Source organism: Amphiura filiformis, chromosome 5 (genome assembly GCF_039555335.1).
Source record: "Amphiura filiformis chromosome 5, Afil_fr2py, whole genome shotgun sequence".
Classification (NCBI taxonomy): Eukaryota; Metazoa; Echinodermata; class Ophiuroidea; order Amphilepidida; family Amphiuridae; genus Amphiura; species Amphiura filiformis.
Window position 1 is genome coordinate 63,221,543 of NC_092632.1, and position 17,091 is coordinate 63,238,633.

The 17,091-nt window shown below is 37.9% G+C and overlaps 1 protein-coding gene across 1 annotated transcript in view; it reads left to right on the top strand.

The window, feature by feature from the left end:
* Window positions 1-8,607: 8,607 nt before the first annotated feature.
* LOC140152327 (zinc finger FYVE domain-containing protein 26-like) overlaps window positions 8,608-17,091 on the top strand; it is a 162,500-nt gene continuing 154,016 nt past the window's right edge. Inside the window, exons 1-5 of the mRNA XM_072174630.1 lie at window positions 8,608-9,171; window positions 10,628-10,718; window positions 13,401-13,496; window positions 14,284-14,967; window positions 16,224-16,394. Coding sequence (XP_072030731.1) covers window positions 8,915-9,171; window positions 10,628-10,718; window positions 13,401-13,496; window positions 14,284-14,967; window positions 16,224-16,394 — 1,299 coding nt within the window. The 5' untranslated portion in view covers window positions 8,608-8,914. The remainder of the gene's footprint in view (window positions 9,172-10,627; window positions 10,719-13,400; window positions 13,497-14,283; window positions 14,968-16,223; window positions 16,395-17,091) is intronic.

A 17,091-nucleotide genomic window follows, 5' to 3' on the forward strand; every position in this document is an offset into this window, starting at 1 on the left:
ACTGCATGACTGAAGCGGCGTAGAATCAGTATACATTACAACACCATAGGCTAAACATGTAAATAGAGATGTGAAGCCACAGCACAGGTAAGCTTACCATGGAAAGTCGAAATTCATGTCCAGGCTGTTCCGGATGCTCTCAGTACTCGGTAGGTCTATCATCGATGAAGAAGGTCAACTCTCCTAAGAAGCAAAGTTCATCCACACAAGCTGCCACCAAAAATTTGTAACGCGGCTGGGCCGCGGTGGTGAATACTGAGAATCCGGAACCTGGAACGACTGGACAAAAAAGACAAACTGTACGAAATGCCATCTAAAATGGTGAACTACTGTTATTGCTAATTTCACTGGTTCTTAAAAATATTACTCATGGCGGGAGCTTTCGACTGATGCCAGCTTGTCTATCAGTTTGGCAATTGAGTAATTTAGGCCAATCAGAAGTCGGATTTCTTTGCGATATAAAAATCAATAAATGAAATCAGAAAATAATAGGCAAGTTCAGCCTATTTACTTAATTTTGAAGTCACTGGCAGATTTTCCACGTACTTTCCTTGATTCTAAAGTATAGAACTGCACAATTGATAGAATAAACAGGAAGTTCCTTTTTAATTCATAAAACGACGAGTGTGCCTTTATAACACCTAAATTCAGAGCCACCATCTGCATGGCATGCATGCACATCATGATGCAAGGCTAAGCTTAGCCTTTCTTGAAGACTAGGAACTTCCCCTTTTATATTCTATCGTAATTAAATTAAGATGATTAAACCATTATTTTATCAGTCACGATGAACCAAGATGTCCACGAGAAGCAGAAGGCTCAAGAGCCTAAGTAAGCTTAAACTTTCCAGGCCACCTACAGGCGCTAAGTCGCAAGGCAGCAGCCTAGGCCACCTAAGCTTACCGATTTATGACGATTTGTGACTGTAAAGATGCTAAAAATGGTGCAGTTCTATAGGCCTATCTTCGAGGGAGACAATTAAGCATTCATGGGAACCAAAATTATTAAACTACGAAGTGGAGAAAGCTAGGCTAGCCTTGAAAAAGGCTCGAAGATGACAACCACTTTACACTGCTGACATGGCTGCATGTCGTCTGCTACATTTTGACCATCATTTTTGGCTGAAAGTTCCCATAAATTGCATTAAATGTCTTCCACATCGAAGCTGAAATTTAGTGAACCAATGTCAAGGAAAGCGAGGCTACGGCAGTGAGTGGCAATCACTTCCAATGCCCGATGAGTCTCATTTCAAATCTGCTGTGACAGAGCTGACCAGGGGCGTGACTGCCCCTGGCAGCGTCAAACCAAAGAGTGAGCAATTTTGGCGAGCAGCCGCTTTTATAGTGAGCAATTTATCGCGAAAACACGCACAAAACGAGAGTTGAGTGAGCAGAAAAATCATTTTCCTTGCTCGCGAGCAATTTATCGTCTTTTCTCGTGCGTGAGCAATAAAACAGCACATTCTGCTCACGAGAACTCACTCACCGAAAAGGTTTCTGATTGACTGAAAAACATGAAAAACGAACGCGGCGCAAACCCAGACAAGCGAGAATCCGACCATAGACATCCCCAGACGGGGTCGATCTCCAGAATAAAAAGCGAGTTGCCAGGGCCGCAAATTTGACAGAATCTTTACTAGATTCAGAGAATTACACCCAAAATCGACAAAGAACTGGCAACTAGTAAACAAATCAAAACTTTCCCAGATCGAAAATATGCACGAAACAAATCATTTTAAATCAATTAATTTGAGCTGAAATTCAATTCAGATTTCAATAAAAGTAATTTTGATAGTATTTCCACCTGTGCTTTACAATAAACTTTTATTAATTTGCACAATAAAAGAATTTGGGTCATGAAAATCTGGCGACCAAAATCAGTGACTGGTGAGTAATACAATACTCTTCATTCAGTAAGCTTAAAAAAATGCATGACCAGAACATCAAAATCGAGGACTCATCAAAATTGATCAAATTTGGTTATAAAAATCATGATAACTAGTCCAAGAGAGATAGGTACGTGTAACAATACAAAAATAAGACCATAAGCCTCACACGAGCTCAAATAACCAATTTTTAGAGAAAGAGCGAAAATCCATTTTCGTTACAGTATTGATGACAGGGGCGGCGGAACGATTTTGAAAGTGGGGGGCCAGTCAGGGTGATGTAAAAAATCGAAATAATGGCCGCGAAGCGGCCATCGCGTCGCGCTTGTGCGACGCAGGGGGGTGTCTGAGGGGGGATGTGCCCCCCTCAGAAGTGAGAAACTTTTGCAAACTGAAGGCCCAATTTAAGCCATTTGGTGCAATATTCTGGTACTACTTATTGTGAACAATTTTAGTTTGAAAAATCCAAAAATGGGTCAAATGAAGGCCCAAATTGAAGCCATTCGTGGATAAGTTTTCACTATTATTAAGTATAAATTATTGCTTTTAGTGTTGGGTGTCCAAAGCAGAAGCGAAAAGGGATTTTTTTATCCATTAGGCCTACACACTGTGTATTAACACAGGGGAGTTGGAAAAATTTGCAAAATGAAGGTCCAATTGAAGCCATTTCGTGCATCATTTTACACTTTCTTAAGCATGTTAAGGTTCTAGAATAGAGATTTGATTATTTATGTTCACCCAGACATGTTACACACAGCACATTATGGGTTAAAAGTGGGGGGGGCCAGGCCCCCCAGTCAAAAGTGGAGGGCCACTGGCCCCTGGCCCCCGGTTCCGCCGCCTATGATTGATGAAGTAGTTATCTAACTGTTGATAAAGAGTTGTGATGACATAGCTGCTGCTGATATCAGTATTGATGAAGTAGTTATCTAACTGTTGATAAAGGGTAGTGATGATATAGCTGCTGCTGATATCAGTACTGATGAAGTAGTCATCTAACTGTTGATAAAGGGTTGTGATGATATAGCTACTGCTGATATCAGTATTGATGAAGTAGTTATCTAACTGTTGATAAAGAGTTGTGATGACATAGCTGCTGCTGATATCAGTATTGATGAAGTAGTTATCTAACTGTTGATAAAGGGTGGTGATGACATAGCTGCTGCTGATATCAGTATTGATGAAGTAGTCATCTAACTGTTGATAAAGGGTTGTGATGACATAGCTGCTGCTGATATCAGTATTGATGAAGTAGTCATCTATAACTGTTGATAAAGAGTTGTGATGACATAGCTGCTGCTGATATAAGTACTGATGAAGTAGTCATCTAACTGTTGATAAAGGGTTGTGATGATATAGCTGCTGCTGATATCAGTATTGATGAAGTAGTCATCTAACTGTTGATAAAGGGTTGTGATGATATAGCTGCTGCTGATATCAGTATTGATGAAGTAGTCATCTAACTGTGGATAAAGGGTTGTGATGATATAGCTGCTGCTGATATCAGTATTGATGAAGTAGTCATCTAACTGTTGATAAAGGGTTGTGATGACATAGCTGCTGCTGATATCAGTATTGATGAAGTAGTCATCTAACTGTTGATAAAGGGTGTTGATGACATAGCTACTGCTGATATCAGTATTGATGAAGTAGTCATCTAACTGTTGATAAAGGGTGGTGATGACATAGCTACTGCTGATATCAGTATTAATGAAGTAGTCATCTAACTGTTGATAAAGGGTTGTGATGACATAGCTGCTGCTGATATCAGTATTGATGAAGTAGTCATCTAACTGTTGATAAAGGGTTGTGATGACATAGCTGCTGCTGATATCAGTATTGATGAAGTAGTCATCTAACTGTTGATAAAGGGTTGTGATGATATAGCTGCTGCTGATATCAGTACTGATGAAGTAGTCATCTAACTGTTGATAAAGGGTTGTGATGACATAGCTACTGCTGATATCAGTACTGATGAAGTAGTTATCTAACTGTTGATAAAGGGTAGTGATGACATAGCGGCTTCTCATATCAGTATGATGAAGTAGTCATCTAACTGTTGATAAAGGGTTGTGATGATATAGCTGCTGCTGATATCAGTACTGATGAAGTAGTCATCTAACTGTTGATAAAGGGTTGTGATGACATAGCTACTGCTGATATCAGTATTGATGAAGTAGTCATCTATAACTGTTGATAAAGGGTTGTGATGACATAGCTGCTGCTGATATAAGTATTGATGAAGTAGTTATCTAACTGTTGATAAATGGTAGTGATGATATAGCTACTGCTGATATCAGTATTGATGAAATAGTTATCTAACTATTGATAACTTAAGTGATGACATAGCTATTATACTGCTGATATCAGTAGGCCCCTATTGATGAAGTACGGTAGTTATCTAACTGTTGATAAAGGGTGGTGATGACATAGCTGCTGCTGATATCAGTATTGATGAAGTAGTTATCTAACTGTTGATAAAGGGTAGTGATGACATAGCTGCTGCTGATATCAGTACTGATGAAGTAGTTATCTAACTGTTGATAAAGGGTTGTGATGATATAGCTGCTGCTGATATCAGTACTGATGAAGTAGTTATCTAACTGTTGATAAATGGTAGTGATGATATAGCTGCTGCTGATATCAGTATTGATGAAATAGTTATCTAACTATTGATAACTTAAGTGATGACATAGCTATTATACTGCTGATATCAGAAGGCCCCTATTGATGAAGTACGGTAGTTATCTAACTGTTGATAAAGGGTGGTGATGACATAGCTGCTGCTGATATCAGTATTGATGAAGTAGTTATCTAACTGTTGATAAAGGGTAGTGATGACATAGCTGCTGCTGATATCAGTACTGATGAAGTAGTTATCTAACTGTTGATAAAGGGTGGTGATGATATAGCTGCTGCTGATATCAGTACTGATGAAGTAGTTATCTAACTGTTGATAAATGGTAGTGATGATATAGCTGCTGCTGATATCAGTATTGATGAAATAGTTATCTAACTATTGATAACTTAAGTGATGACATAGCTATTATACTGCTGATATCAGTAGGCCCCTATTGATGAAGTACGGTAGTTATCTAACTGTTGATAAAGGGTGGTGATGACATAGCTGCTGCTGATATCAGTATTGATGAAGTAGTTATCTAACTGTTGATAAAGGGTAGTGATGACATAGCTGCTGCTGATATCAGTATTGATGAAGTAGTTATCTAACTGTTGATAAAGGGTGGTGATGATATAGCTGCTGCTGATATCAGTACTGATGAAGTAGTTATCTAACTGTTGATAAAGGGTGGTGATGATATAGCTGCTGCTGATATCAGTATTGATGAAGTAGTTATCTAACTGTTGATAAAGGGTTGTGATGATATAGCTGCTGCTGATATCAGTACTGATGAAGTAGTTATCTAACTGTTGATAAAGGGTGGTGATGATATAGCTGCTGCTGATATCAGTATTGATGAAGTAGTCATCTATAACTGTTGATAAAGGGTTGTGATGACATAGCTGCTGCTCATATCAGTATTGATGAAGTAGTTATCTAACTGTTGATAAAGGGTTGTGATGATATAGCTGCTGCTGATATCAGAACTGATGAAGTAGTTATCTAGGCTGTTGATAAAGGTTGCATGGTGATGACATTTTAGTGCTGCTGATATCAGTATTGATGAAGTATAGTAGGCCTATAAAGGGTGGTGATGACATCGCTGCTGCTGATACCAGTTGGCCGGGGATGAAGCATACTTCTGGCGACGGGCATTGATGAAGTAGGCCTAGGCCTATAATAGCTAGGGGACCGCTCATTATTTACAGGGGGGCGGGAAAAATGTAGGGGGGCTATGTGATTTTCACTTTAACAAACAGGGGGGGGTTATGTGATTTTATATTTCCTGATAGGGGGTCAGGTGAAATTTAATATTAAATTATTCACTATGATTATGATTCACTACAATTTTTACCTCATATTTGGCCATTTTAGCCACAAAAATGTCAATTTTTGCTCGCTTCGCGCGCATTTATTCCTGCACCATATTTTGAGTTTAGCTTCAATATGGCAACATTTGTGTGCGTTTCGCACGCATTTGTGTCATAAACTTATTCTCTCACCAAAAGGTGCTGGATTCACATAATACTTCAAGAAATTTTTCCAACCACCTCATGTCAAAAAGAAATCTACGCCACTGTTCATCAGCACATTAGCCATATGGCAGAGTGGCAAGTCAGTCCCCTACCCTGCTCAGACGACAGATGTATTGTGACAAAACTTATGATTTGCATCTTCCTTTTGGTCTAATTTAGACCCTAAATTAACCCCATTTTTTTAGTATCAAAATGCCAAATTGCCACGCGCTTCGCGCGCATTTATCTCAGAAAAACCATTCTGTGAGTAGATCTGCGAGACACGAATCTCAAAAATGAGTGTTATAATTCCATCCATTCTATAATGTAAATCATATAAATGAGTGCTAGGGCAGCTCCTCTGATGCTTGGAAAGTGCATAAAACTTGTATACTGTGAAAGCCCTATATGCATCATTTGGAATGATTTCAGGGCACATTTTGTCCTCAATTTTGTTTATTTTAGCATTTTTGTTTTCGTGCGCTTTGGGCATATTTGTCCAGGTAATGTTCTTTTAGTATCAGATCAGAGGGACGATTTGGAAATTTTGCCCCGGAAATTTTGGCTCGGTGACTCCGTAACATCTCTCTTTGAATTTTAGCATTGAAATAGCATATTTTCTGGGGACAGCTTGGAAAAAACTTAGATTACAATTGTGGGGAGAGGGGTGTCTTCTATACGAAGAGCCAGAGGTGGCAATCATGTTGCCATACCCAGGGGCCATCAAAAGGTGAACCGGCCATGGTATAGGGCCTACCAGTACCAGCAAAATGTATTTCTTGATGTGAGGGGGGGGTTACGTATTTTTGTTGGCGGCAATAGGGGGGTTAAGTAATTTTAGATGCTGCTAATAGGGGGGTTGTGTAACTTTATGAACTCAATTTTGAAATCCTCCCGGCCCCCCCTCCCCTATAAATAATGAAGGGTCCCTAGGGCCATACATACTAGGCTATAATGATGTAGGGTATACCTGCAGGGAATATGGGACCATTAAGGACGTTTAGCTTATTTGCATAAAAACTAAAGAAGATATGCCCACAAGAGATTGTTATGATGAACAACCTATCCTTTAAGATTAATAAAACAGGCAATGTTACCTTGTTTTTATGTTTGTTTGGACGCTATGACGTCAAAATGACGCATCGTCAAGTGTCCCATATTACCTGCATGTGCAGGTAATATGGGACACTGTGTTATAAAATATGGTGAAAATCAAAAAGTTCAGAAAATCACTCTTTTGTTCTAAAAACATTTTTGTTACATGATTTTGAATGTTAAATGCAAATTTCTACAAGAAAATTCAATTTTCTAAATAGTTTTGCTTTTCGCATTGACAATGCACACAATTTCCTATGTGTCCCATATTACCTGCACCCATTCAGTTGAAAATCAGAGAAAATAATCATTTATAAAGGAAAGTGCCACTTGTCAGTGGAATTTTACCTGCTGATAAGCTTAACCCATCACCTAAAGATCATAAAAAATGACAAATGCCCCCTCAGTACCAGAGTTTTTGGATACACAATCATAAAATGTGACGTCATTGATTTTATATCAGGCCAAAAAAACGACATAATTTTTTGGGCAATTTCACTCTTTTTGGCATTGATTTCCAAGAGTTTGATACACAGACTCCAAAACTGCATTTCTAGAAGCACAATTGATGTCTCTAAACACTTAACAAATCAACTTAAAGTGTTTACCTTCTCTAAGCTACTTTTTGTTAAAATGAAAACAGGTGTCCCATATTAGGCCTACCTGCTGTCCCATATTAGGCCTACCTGCAGCTACACTAGTATCGATGAAGTATTATAGCTATCTAGGCCTACTGCACAGGCCTAACGCCAACGGTGGCGATAGGCCTATAGGCTACCTGCTGCTGATATTATGAAATAGGCCGGGTAAATAGGGCCTATCATACAGTGCTGATATTGAAATTGATGAAGTAGGCCTACGGTACTGGGCTAGGCCTAGGGCCTACTGCTGATTATTGATGAGTACGGTAGCAGTCTACTGCTGAAGCAGTATTTGATATAAAGTACCGTATATAGTTATCTACTTTCACACCGGGATTTACTCATTTTATAGGCCTGTAATTTTTTTCTTTTTTTTTTTTTTTTTGCAACTTAAGGAGGGGGGAATCAAACAATTTGGCACAAAATTGCCGCAAAAAAGTGGAAATTTGTGTGACTGATATTTGGGGGTTTTCCCCCGGGTATTGCCTAATAAAAATTAAAAAAAGGGGGGGGCAAACTGAGGTGGCAAACTTTTTGGTGGCAAAATGCCCGGGCCCCTCTCTTTTCCCTTTGTAGGCCTTGGCCTAATTAGGGATAGCAAAAGGGGACACTTTTTGATCAATAATATATATCACCAAAACATTTCTTTTCTGGAAATACATGGGAATCCCTAACATTTCAACAATGGAAATCAATCATCCATAACGAAATCGAATGAACTCTGATGAACTGGGTCGATTTGTCGTGGGCGATCGCAAATACACGTTCAATTTACAGGCCTGATTTTGTCCATCACTAAAATTGTCATGTGACAAAACATGGCGACGCCCAGCTGATCGCAAAATAGGACTGTCAGTGTATAATTAGTTGTATACATTTGGTTTGTGTTTAGATTATCATTAAGTTTCCTGGTAAAAATTAAACCAAGCAGCATGACCAAAAATTGATGGGGTCAGTAGAGCCCATTTTGGTACCTGTCCGATATGACTACATGGTCTAGAAACTAACGTCACGATTTAAGCTTACTGCCCGCAAAGCTGAAAGCAGTCTGTACTGTAGCTCAGTGCCAGTGCGTACCAATTTAGAGATTTATATCAGTCAGACCAACCTCAATTGAATCAGTCTGGTGAAAGCGTACAAAGTTCCAATTGTCAACATGGAAATGTACGACTACGACAGTCCACAGAGTGGGTTAAATCATGCAGCAACATCGCATCAAAAACATCCATTCGGAAAGGAAGAACATGTTTCAGCAGAGCAGTTGTTTGTATCATTTTGTAATAATTTGTATCTTGGGCAATGGGAGCTCGCAAGAGCATGTGCTCTTCGACTCGCGGAGATTGAAAATGTTGGAAGTCATCCTCCAAACATAGCTGAAGTATTGAAAGCAGTTGTACGACATCCGTATCACAGGTGAGGTCATCTACACAATAATATATTCAGTTTTCAAAGCCATAATGTTCGATTTACTCACACCAACACTCTCAATTTTGGTCACACATTTTTTTACGTTTGGGGTATGTGAGGGTGCTTGACATATACATACATGTATGTTTTAAGCTCACCACCCAAAAAGGTAGGCCCTATATGTATATCCAGTCTGGACACATCACACTTCATGTGTGATATGTATATCCAGTCTGGGCACATCACACTTCATGTGTGATGTGTCCAGCTAATCGACAAACAAACATATAAGGTGGACAAGTTAGCATAACAGCCTGTCAATTTACGCTTCCTGAAAACACTCTTGCACATAACATACAAAACCACAAACTCACTAACTTCAACATGCACTGCTCACAAAATAAAACAAATGTTAATTATAACCGATCCTGCAGAATAACTTGCATAATCGTCAATTTCATGGAATCCCGTTGCTCAGAATTGCAAAATCTACGAAGAACTGTCAAATGCTCTGTGGATGCGCTTCATAAATCACAGGTGTGAAACTGACTTTATACCACTCGCTCCCTTTTGCAGAAAAGCGAGGTCTCGTGGCACATGGGCACTGGGGCATGACGTCATGGACGTGTGCAAAATTTCCGACGGGCGCCATATAACCCGTTTTGTGATTGGTTGCAAAAACCATTCATTGCAATTGTAAGCCAATCAATGAACGCGACGGCCTTTTAAGGTACGGTATTAATTAATGTGACCCGCAAGTAAAGTACGTCTAACCTGATTGGTTTACAAAACTACTTTGATAATTGCTAAGCCAGTCGGCGTGCTCGATGCTTAACAACCTCGTAGAGGTTTTCGAGAGGTGAATTCACGTGATGATCCAGCGATCGAGTATAAATTCAGCTTGACAACTGCTCTCACAGGTGCAATAACAATAGGCCTACATGAACACAATCACTGACATTTACACAATGAATTTTATGAATTATTTGTGACATGCATGGGCTGGATTTTACGATTGAGGTAAGGTTTTCGGCTGTCCCTGCGTGAATATCCTTAGTTTTCAGCATCAAAGATGCTTGTGATGACCAGTTTTTTGCGGACACTTTAATAACAGGTAACTTTTATAGGTCATAGGGTAGAAATGTACATTTTGTTATAGGTCTAAAATGTTGTGCACAAAAATGTGTTTCCGTACATTACGGAAGTCTTGGGATGTGATACACATACCAAAAAGGGTGGAGATGTTAGTTGACCAATTGACTTCGACTTTGGTAAAACCCATAAGCCTTTGCGAGTACACCTGAGACCCCAAAATGTACTTCTTTTAAAATAACTTTTTTGGGGGACAAATATGTTAAAATATCACTGGAACAGGTCTCTAGTTCCTCCATGGATAATATCTTGTGATGTTTAACAAAATTTCAGCATAATATTATCTGACTTTTTTCTTTTCATACTGCAGTGTCGGATCTGAAAGTATCCCCTCACCACACAATATGACTTGGCTGTCACTTCAGCTGCATGATGCATTGCAAACGGACAACGGCAAAGTGGTATGTTTAAGGGGGCACTACACCCCTGGCCAATTTTGTGCCTATTTTTGCATTTTTCTTAAAAATTATAGCGCATTGGTGACAAGTAAAATATGTATATTATAGGGGCAAGGAACTGCACTGAAAATTCAGCAACTCAAGGCAAGTAGTTATTGATTTATTGATCAAATAGTGGTTTTCCCTCATTTTTTACTGTAGCTCCACAACTATTGTCTGTGCTGAAATAAAATTTTCAGTGCAGTAGTTGTAGTCCTTGCCAAGGCATTAGCCAGAGGGGTGTCACTGTCCAGGTGTCATTTGGACACCCTGTTTTCAATTGGGACACCCTAAAATTCTGATTTTTATAATGGAGTGAATAGGAAGTGGACACCCTGATTTTGTAGAATAAGATATTTTGGACCATTTTGGACACCATAAAGAAACCCCTCTGGCTAATGCCTTGGTCCTTGCTCCTATAATATACATAGCTTAGTTGTCATCAATGCACTATAATTTTTGAGAAAAATGCAAAAATAGGCACAAAATTGGGCAGGGGTGTAGTACCCCTTAAACATTTGATTTTGAAGTAATATTTTGTGCTCATGTTCTGACTGATACACCTAATTAATCAATCAATCAATCAATATTAATCAATCAATCAAACAAATCAAATATATCTTTAATATATATCTATCAATACTCAATTATTGTCTGTCTAATTAACTTAGACACCCACTTTCAAAGAAAGTCATGAAAGAAAAGTGGTAACATTCGCTGAGACCTAACAGGATTTTTGTGTTTCCAAAGCATTGAGTGAGAGTTTACCAGAAATTCTATTGAAATTAGAAGGTTTTTTTATTAACACTTTAAAAATAATCCGGTAGAAGTTGGGTACCACTATTTTGGAAGGTCTCATTATACAGATTTGTAGGTATTGTGATTTTGGATAGTGAATGGATGAATAGTAAATTAATTATACTCCTCACCAAAAACATTTTATAAAAATGAAAAATTTTATTCAGTTCATAAAATGCAGACAGTGTTTCTAATTGGCATATTTATTCTTAGTGTATTAACTCAGTGATCCCAGCTGTCCCTCAACCAATTACAACAATTCGGCGCGGTATTTGAATCTTGTTCTGTGCATGCTTTTGGCTTGGCCCAATTCCAAAAAAAATACAAATTGTATGCCCTATGAATGTTCTGATGTTATTGGTGAGGAGTATAATTCATAATACACTCCAGACGCATAGTAACTTGCCCTATCATTTGTTATAATGCACCAACTGACATCTTTTGAGTTGTAGAGGTTGTGCATGAAATTATTGATTGGCTCCAAACAAAGGATTTGAACCGGTGTCCTTCACGAAATCATGGCACAGTGCAGTCCATTCAATCAAATATTGTTATCAACCTATTTGATCGTAGTGTATTTGTTATGCGTGTGAGACGACCTCTCGCGGTAGATTGCAAACATGCTTTTGTTGAATGCATTTGAGTAGACCGCCAATATTGTGAATTAGTAAAAGGATCAAAGAAAAAAGGGTGGCATCACTGATCAATATGCATGATTACAATGTTCAAACACCCCTTACTGTAAATAGATTATCCCATCAAAAGTTTCAAGTCATTAGGAATATTCGGCTGGACTCAGATATCTTGCTGTAAATCGGTCAAAATTGAATAAAAGTAGACGAGGAAGAATATTTTTTCATCGCTTTACTAATAATTTCTGTTAGGTCTGACCATGTTTAGCAACTTTTCTTTCATGACTTTTTGCCAAAGTAAAAACTTTTCGAAATATATCCTAAAAACCGGGTGTCTAAGTTATTTGGACAGACAATAGATAGTATTTAAGTCCATGAGTACACTTGAGTAAAACTTAAGTTCTGACAGATGTGCTCAGACTGATTTATTTGTTGAACTTACCTGCTGGTCCCTTTGTTTTACGCTATCTCGTTGTTTGCTTTATGACTAAGTGAGAGTGCAGTATGTATTTTTCAAGGAATTTAAAAAAAAACCTCACACAATGGCAACCAACCAAGAAACAAACCAGTCTATATATATATATATATATATATGTGTATGACATGATGAAGGGGAATGAGTCACATGTCAACCCTGGTCGAAAATGAGTTTTATATTTGTTTCTAATGAGGACATTAAGAGCTTTCAGAAACTGAAAACCCCTTTTTTGCGAAGTTACGTTAATTTATGAATCGCTGAAAACAATATGAAATAAAAGAATTTTAACACTTTCTTTGCCAATATCTCAAAATCAATATTAGCGACATCCGACTTATTTCCCTTGACCGTGTCACATATTATATAATAAACAAAACCAGCAGGCAGGCCCTCAAACAAGGGTCAACAGGTCTTCAAGGTTCAGATCACACAAGGGTGAAAGTTGGCTATTTCAAACAAGTAACTAGTGTTTTTGGATGACTACTTTAGTTTAAAAGAAAGAAAGTCCCTTTACTCCATCAAACCAGACTTAGGCAAGTTCTTCGTAGCACTGAGAATAGTTTAAAACTAAAAATAGTACAGTTAGATGCAATACAAAGCAGCAGTAGGGTATTATATCAAGCGCTGGCAAAAGTCCGGCATATATTTATAAATTTAGATATTGATTAAAACTTTACAAAAAAAATCCTTCATGTCAAACTGTTCTTAAGTTGCATTTGATTACATATTTTTTTACAGGAAGGACTTTCTGAAACTGAGGAACTACATGTAGAGTTTAGACTTCTCTTGTACACTGCTACTATTGATAGGGATGTACCAGAGGATACTATTCAGGTAAATGTGTGTAACAGGTGTTTTTCCAAGATAAATTATTATCTAAGGAGATATCAAAAAATGCCACCTTCTGAGATATCTTCATATACTGCGCCAAGAAAGTATCCTTACATTTGGAAAAATAATCACAATTTCAAAATTGAACCATATTGGGATAACTTTGTTTTTTTAATAGATGCACTATCTAATCGAATAGACGAAGGCCAAGAAAATGACTAAAATGAGCATATATGTGTAATTTGAGTTTTAGCTTTAAAATATTTTTTACCCCATTAAAATCGGATGTTGCATTGCCAAGTTTGAAAAAGGGCTCTGTACTTCTCTTTATTATGCTTCAAACAGTTAAATATTGGCGGTTTCAGACTCATTGTTGTTTTAATTTTTCTGAAAAACTTGAATAACTAAGTGTATAAAAATCAAATATGGCCGCCGTTAACATGGCAACAGGTGGATTAAAAAAAAAAAAAAAATAGATTTTTGAGTTGAGAATTGTTATAGGTATACACCAGTGATGATTGTTTATCCAAAAAGTCCAAAATAGCCAAAAATGCCTTCTTAGCTAACAGCCCCCTTAAACAGGCTTCAGCAACTTACTAGTTGGTTCAATGAGTTTATTGTTGACATGACCTTCATTCACATAAAAGATTTACTCTTTCAACAACAAGAACTGTCAAAGCACCAATTTATTTCAGGTCCAAAATGATGGTTGGATGGGTAACTAAGACACTGTCATTGCGTAAGATATTGTATAATAAATTTATTTTACTTACTTTCTGTTTTCTTACAGGAAATTTGTAACAATTTTGCTCAGGTTCACACACACCAGTACAGCCGTAGCTCACCTTCCACTCTATCCATGAAGAGTTCTGAATTGCCCGTCTTCTCCCAGCAAACCCAGAAGTTCCTCAAAGATCTCTTGAAAGACAATGCCATTCTTGGGCATGCAATACTGGAACACCTCAAAGATCCAAGGATAAGAACGCTGAATAGGGCACACAACCAAAGCCTTCAGCAGCTGTATATAGACTGCATTTATGATGCTCTAGCAGATTTGAGTTCCTCTGATGCAAGCGAAAACATAAAAGAAGATGCCATCAAGCACGTCTATAGCATGCTATCCTTGCTAGATCCTCCACCAGAGATGACACAGCTTCCTCTAGAAACACTTTTTACTAACCTCATCGGGTTCACTCGAGACAACCATGACACTCTAGCTATTCACAGCCTGTATGCCACGCTAATGGGTCGCAGTAGCACATTCCTTTTAAGTGAATTCTGCAGATATCAAGACAAGTTACACAGACAGGAACTGAATGGTCTTGTGGGTACCCATAGTTCGAAACTGGATCTGATGTCACAGGATGTGAGGATTACATTGCGGTTGGCCGAGATGAAGGACAGGGAACAGGCTTGGAGGGAGATGTTCTTTCAGGCTATCAATGGAGGCAGACATGCACTGGAAAATATTGTAGTAAGTTGGGTATTGGTTGTTTTTGTAATAAAAAATTTGTGTAATTGTAGTCCACATCCAACCCAAAATAACCATAAACCCCTAACTTGTGTGCGGGTTAGATTCTTCAATATGTAATGTCAACTTTATGCATGTGAGGATTGCCTCACAGCATGTCAGAGTAACCCATATTTGTAACCAATATCAGGAGGTGCAAAAGATCTGTCCTTGTTTTGTATACAGACAGCTGACCTGGAGATAAACTCTTAAAAAGAGGTAAGGGTTTGTGTCTATTTGCCCAGGCCAGAGTGCTTATCACTCTTTTTAAGCAACTGGGGACCAGACTTCATCTATGTATAGTGTTGCTGGGGGTGAGGGTGCCACTCCTACCGCACAGCCAGTATGTTACCTTCACAGCTTTAACTATTCGCCCTTTGCCCGCATCCGCCATCTTGCTACCAAAAAGAGGTTCTACATGCAAACACACACTTTGCAGGTAGAACTTCGTTTTGAGATGAGATGACCGTGGGATAGGTGAATTGAAACCCATTTATACCTGGATGAAGTGAAACAGGATAAAGTACCTTGCCCAAGGACACAGCATCTTGGCATTTTGACTTGAAACATGCAACATTATGATTACGAGTCCGGTTACTTGTCCGCTTAGCCAATATGCTCCCTAAGCAATGAACCCCAGCTCCATTTCTAACAAGGTCAACAACTTTGCCCTGTTCTGGATTGTCTCCCTAGTAATACAGTGATGTGAACACGATTTACTGCTTAAGAAGATGATGTCAGAAAAATTTTGAGACATGGTAGAAAGTTTCATACAAGAAAGATATACATGTACAAATCCCAAGATTTAGCAGGGTTTCAAGTAAAACACATCCTTTTCAAAATACAAAATGATCTGTTGTTAAATGTGATGTGATAGGCTAAGTGTGTCATTTGAATATTGATTTCAGGGTATAGCCAATAATAGCATTCAAATTATTTTGTATTTTGTTGTTCTAAACAACACTTACATGACCATTGTGAATTTGGAATCATAAGTCCAATTGCATTGCAGTTTTACTTGTAATAAAACACTGAAATTTAAAATTTTGAGTTTGCTCAACAAACAGCTCATATAGCTTGATCGCATCACAAATGGGGAAAACCAAATTTTCAATAATAAAGTTGTTGATCTTTTTGGATGCACCAATATTCAGAAGTCGTCATATACTAATGTTTCTGCATTTTTCCCTCTTTTCTTTCTTAATGCTCTCTTTCTTCAGGAAACATCACTGACATTTATCAGGGAGGGAATGTTTGATGAATTAAAAACACTCATGTCACCGATTGAATTCCATCCTCTGAAGCCATTGGTCCTTCTGTTAGGATGGAACTACGTCAATAGCTGTGCCAAGGCCAATAAGCTTTTGGAGGCATTGTTTGCATCGGAAGAGGTAAGCTTTGAATGGCACTGCACCAGAGTATTTAATTAATCTTCTTCTTCCTTATATTCCGAGTCGCACACTTCGGTCTTCTGTTGTTCCACGGGCTTCATCTTGGAGATCGAGCTTTGGAACTTGTTACCTTTGAATATAAGAAACTGTGATTCTTTTCAGACTTTTAAGAACTTGTTCAAGACTTATTTATTTGATAAAGCATGGTTACACTTTAGATACCGGTATGTTAAATACTTTAGATATTATTATTATTATTATTATGACACCAAATTTAACAAATTGATTTACTGAAAATTGTTGGCAGATGTATTGTATTTGCATATGTATATTTTGTTTCTAGAAGACTGGAGAAACTGCCTTTTAGTCAAAATCACACAAATTTCCTGGAAATATGTCATCAAAGTAGTGTGACAAACTGCTTCTGATTGACAATATTGAATATTTTTGATGTTGAATATACATTTAACTTGTATTTTTTTTCACAGCAAGTATGACATCTGTACAGTACCCAATGCATTTTAAAACATTATAGTTATTTAAATTTTTAATATTTGGTTAAAAATGAGCAAGTCTCATTCAAATTACATTTTCCAACCTGGATATATCAACTTGCATCTCACTCTCTTTTCGGAAATCACAGTCGGGTAAAATGAAAACAAAAACTGGTTGTGTAGAACTGTATATAGGCTTTCAC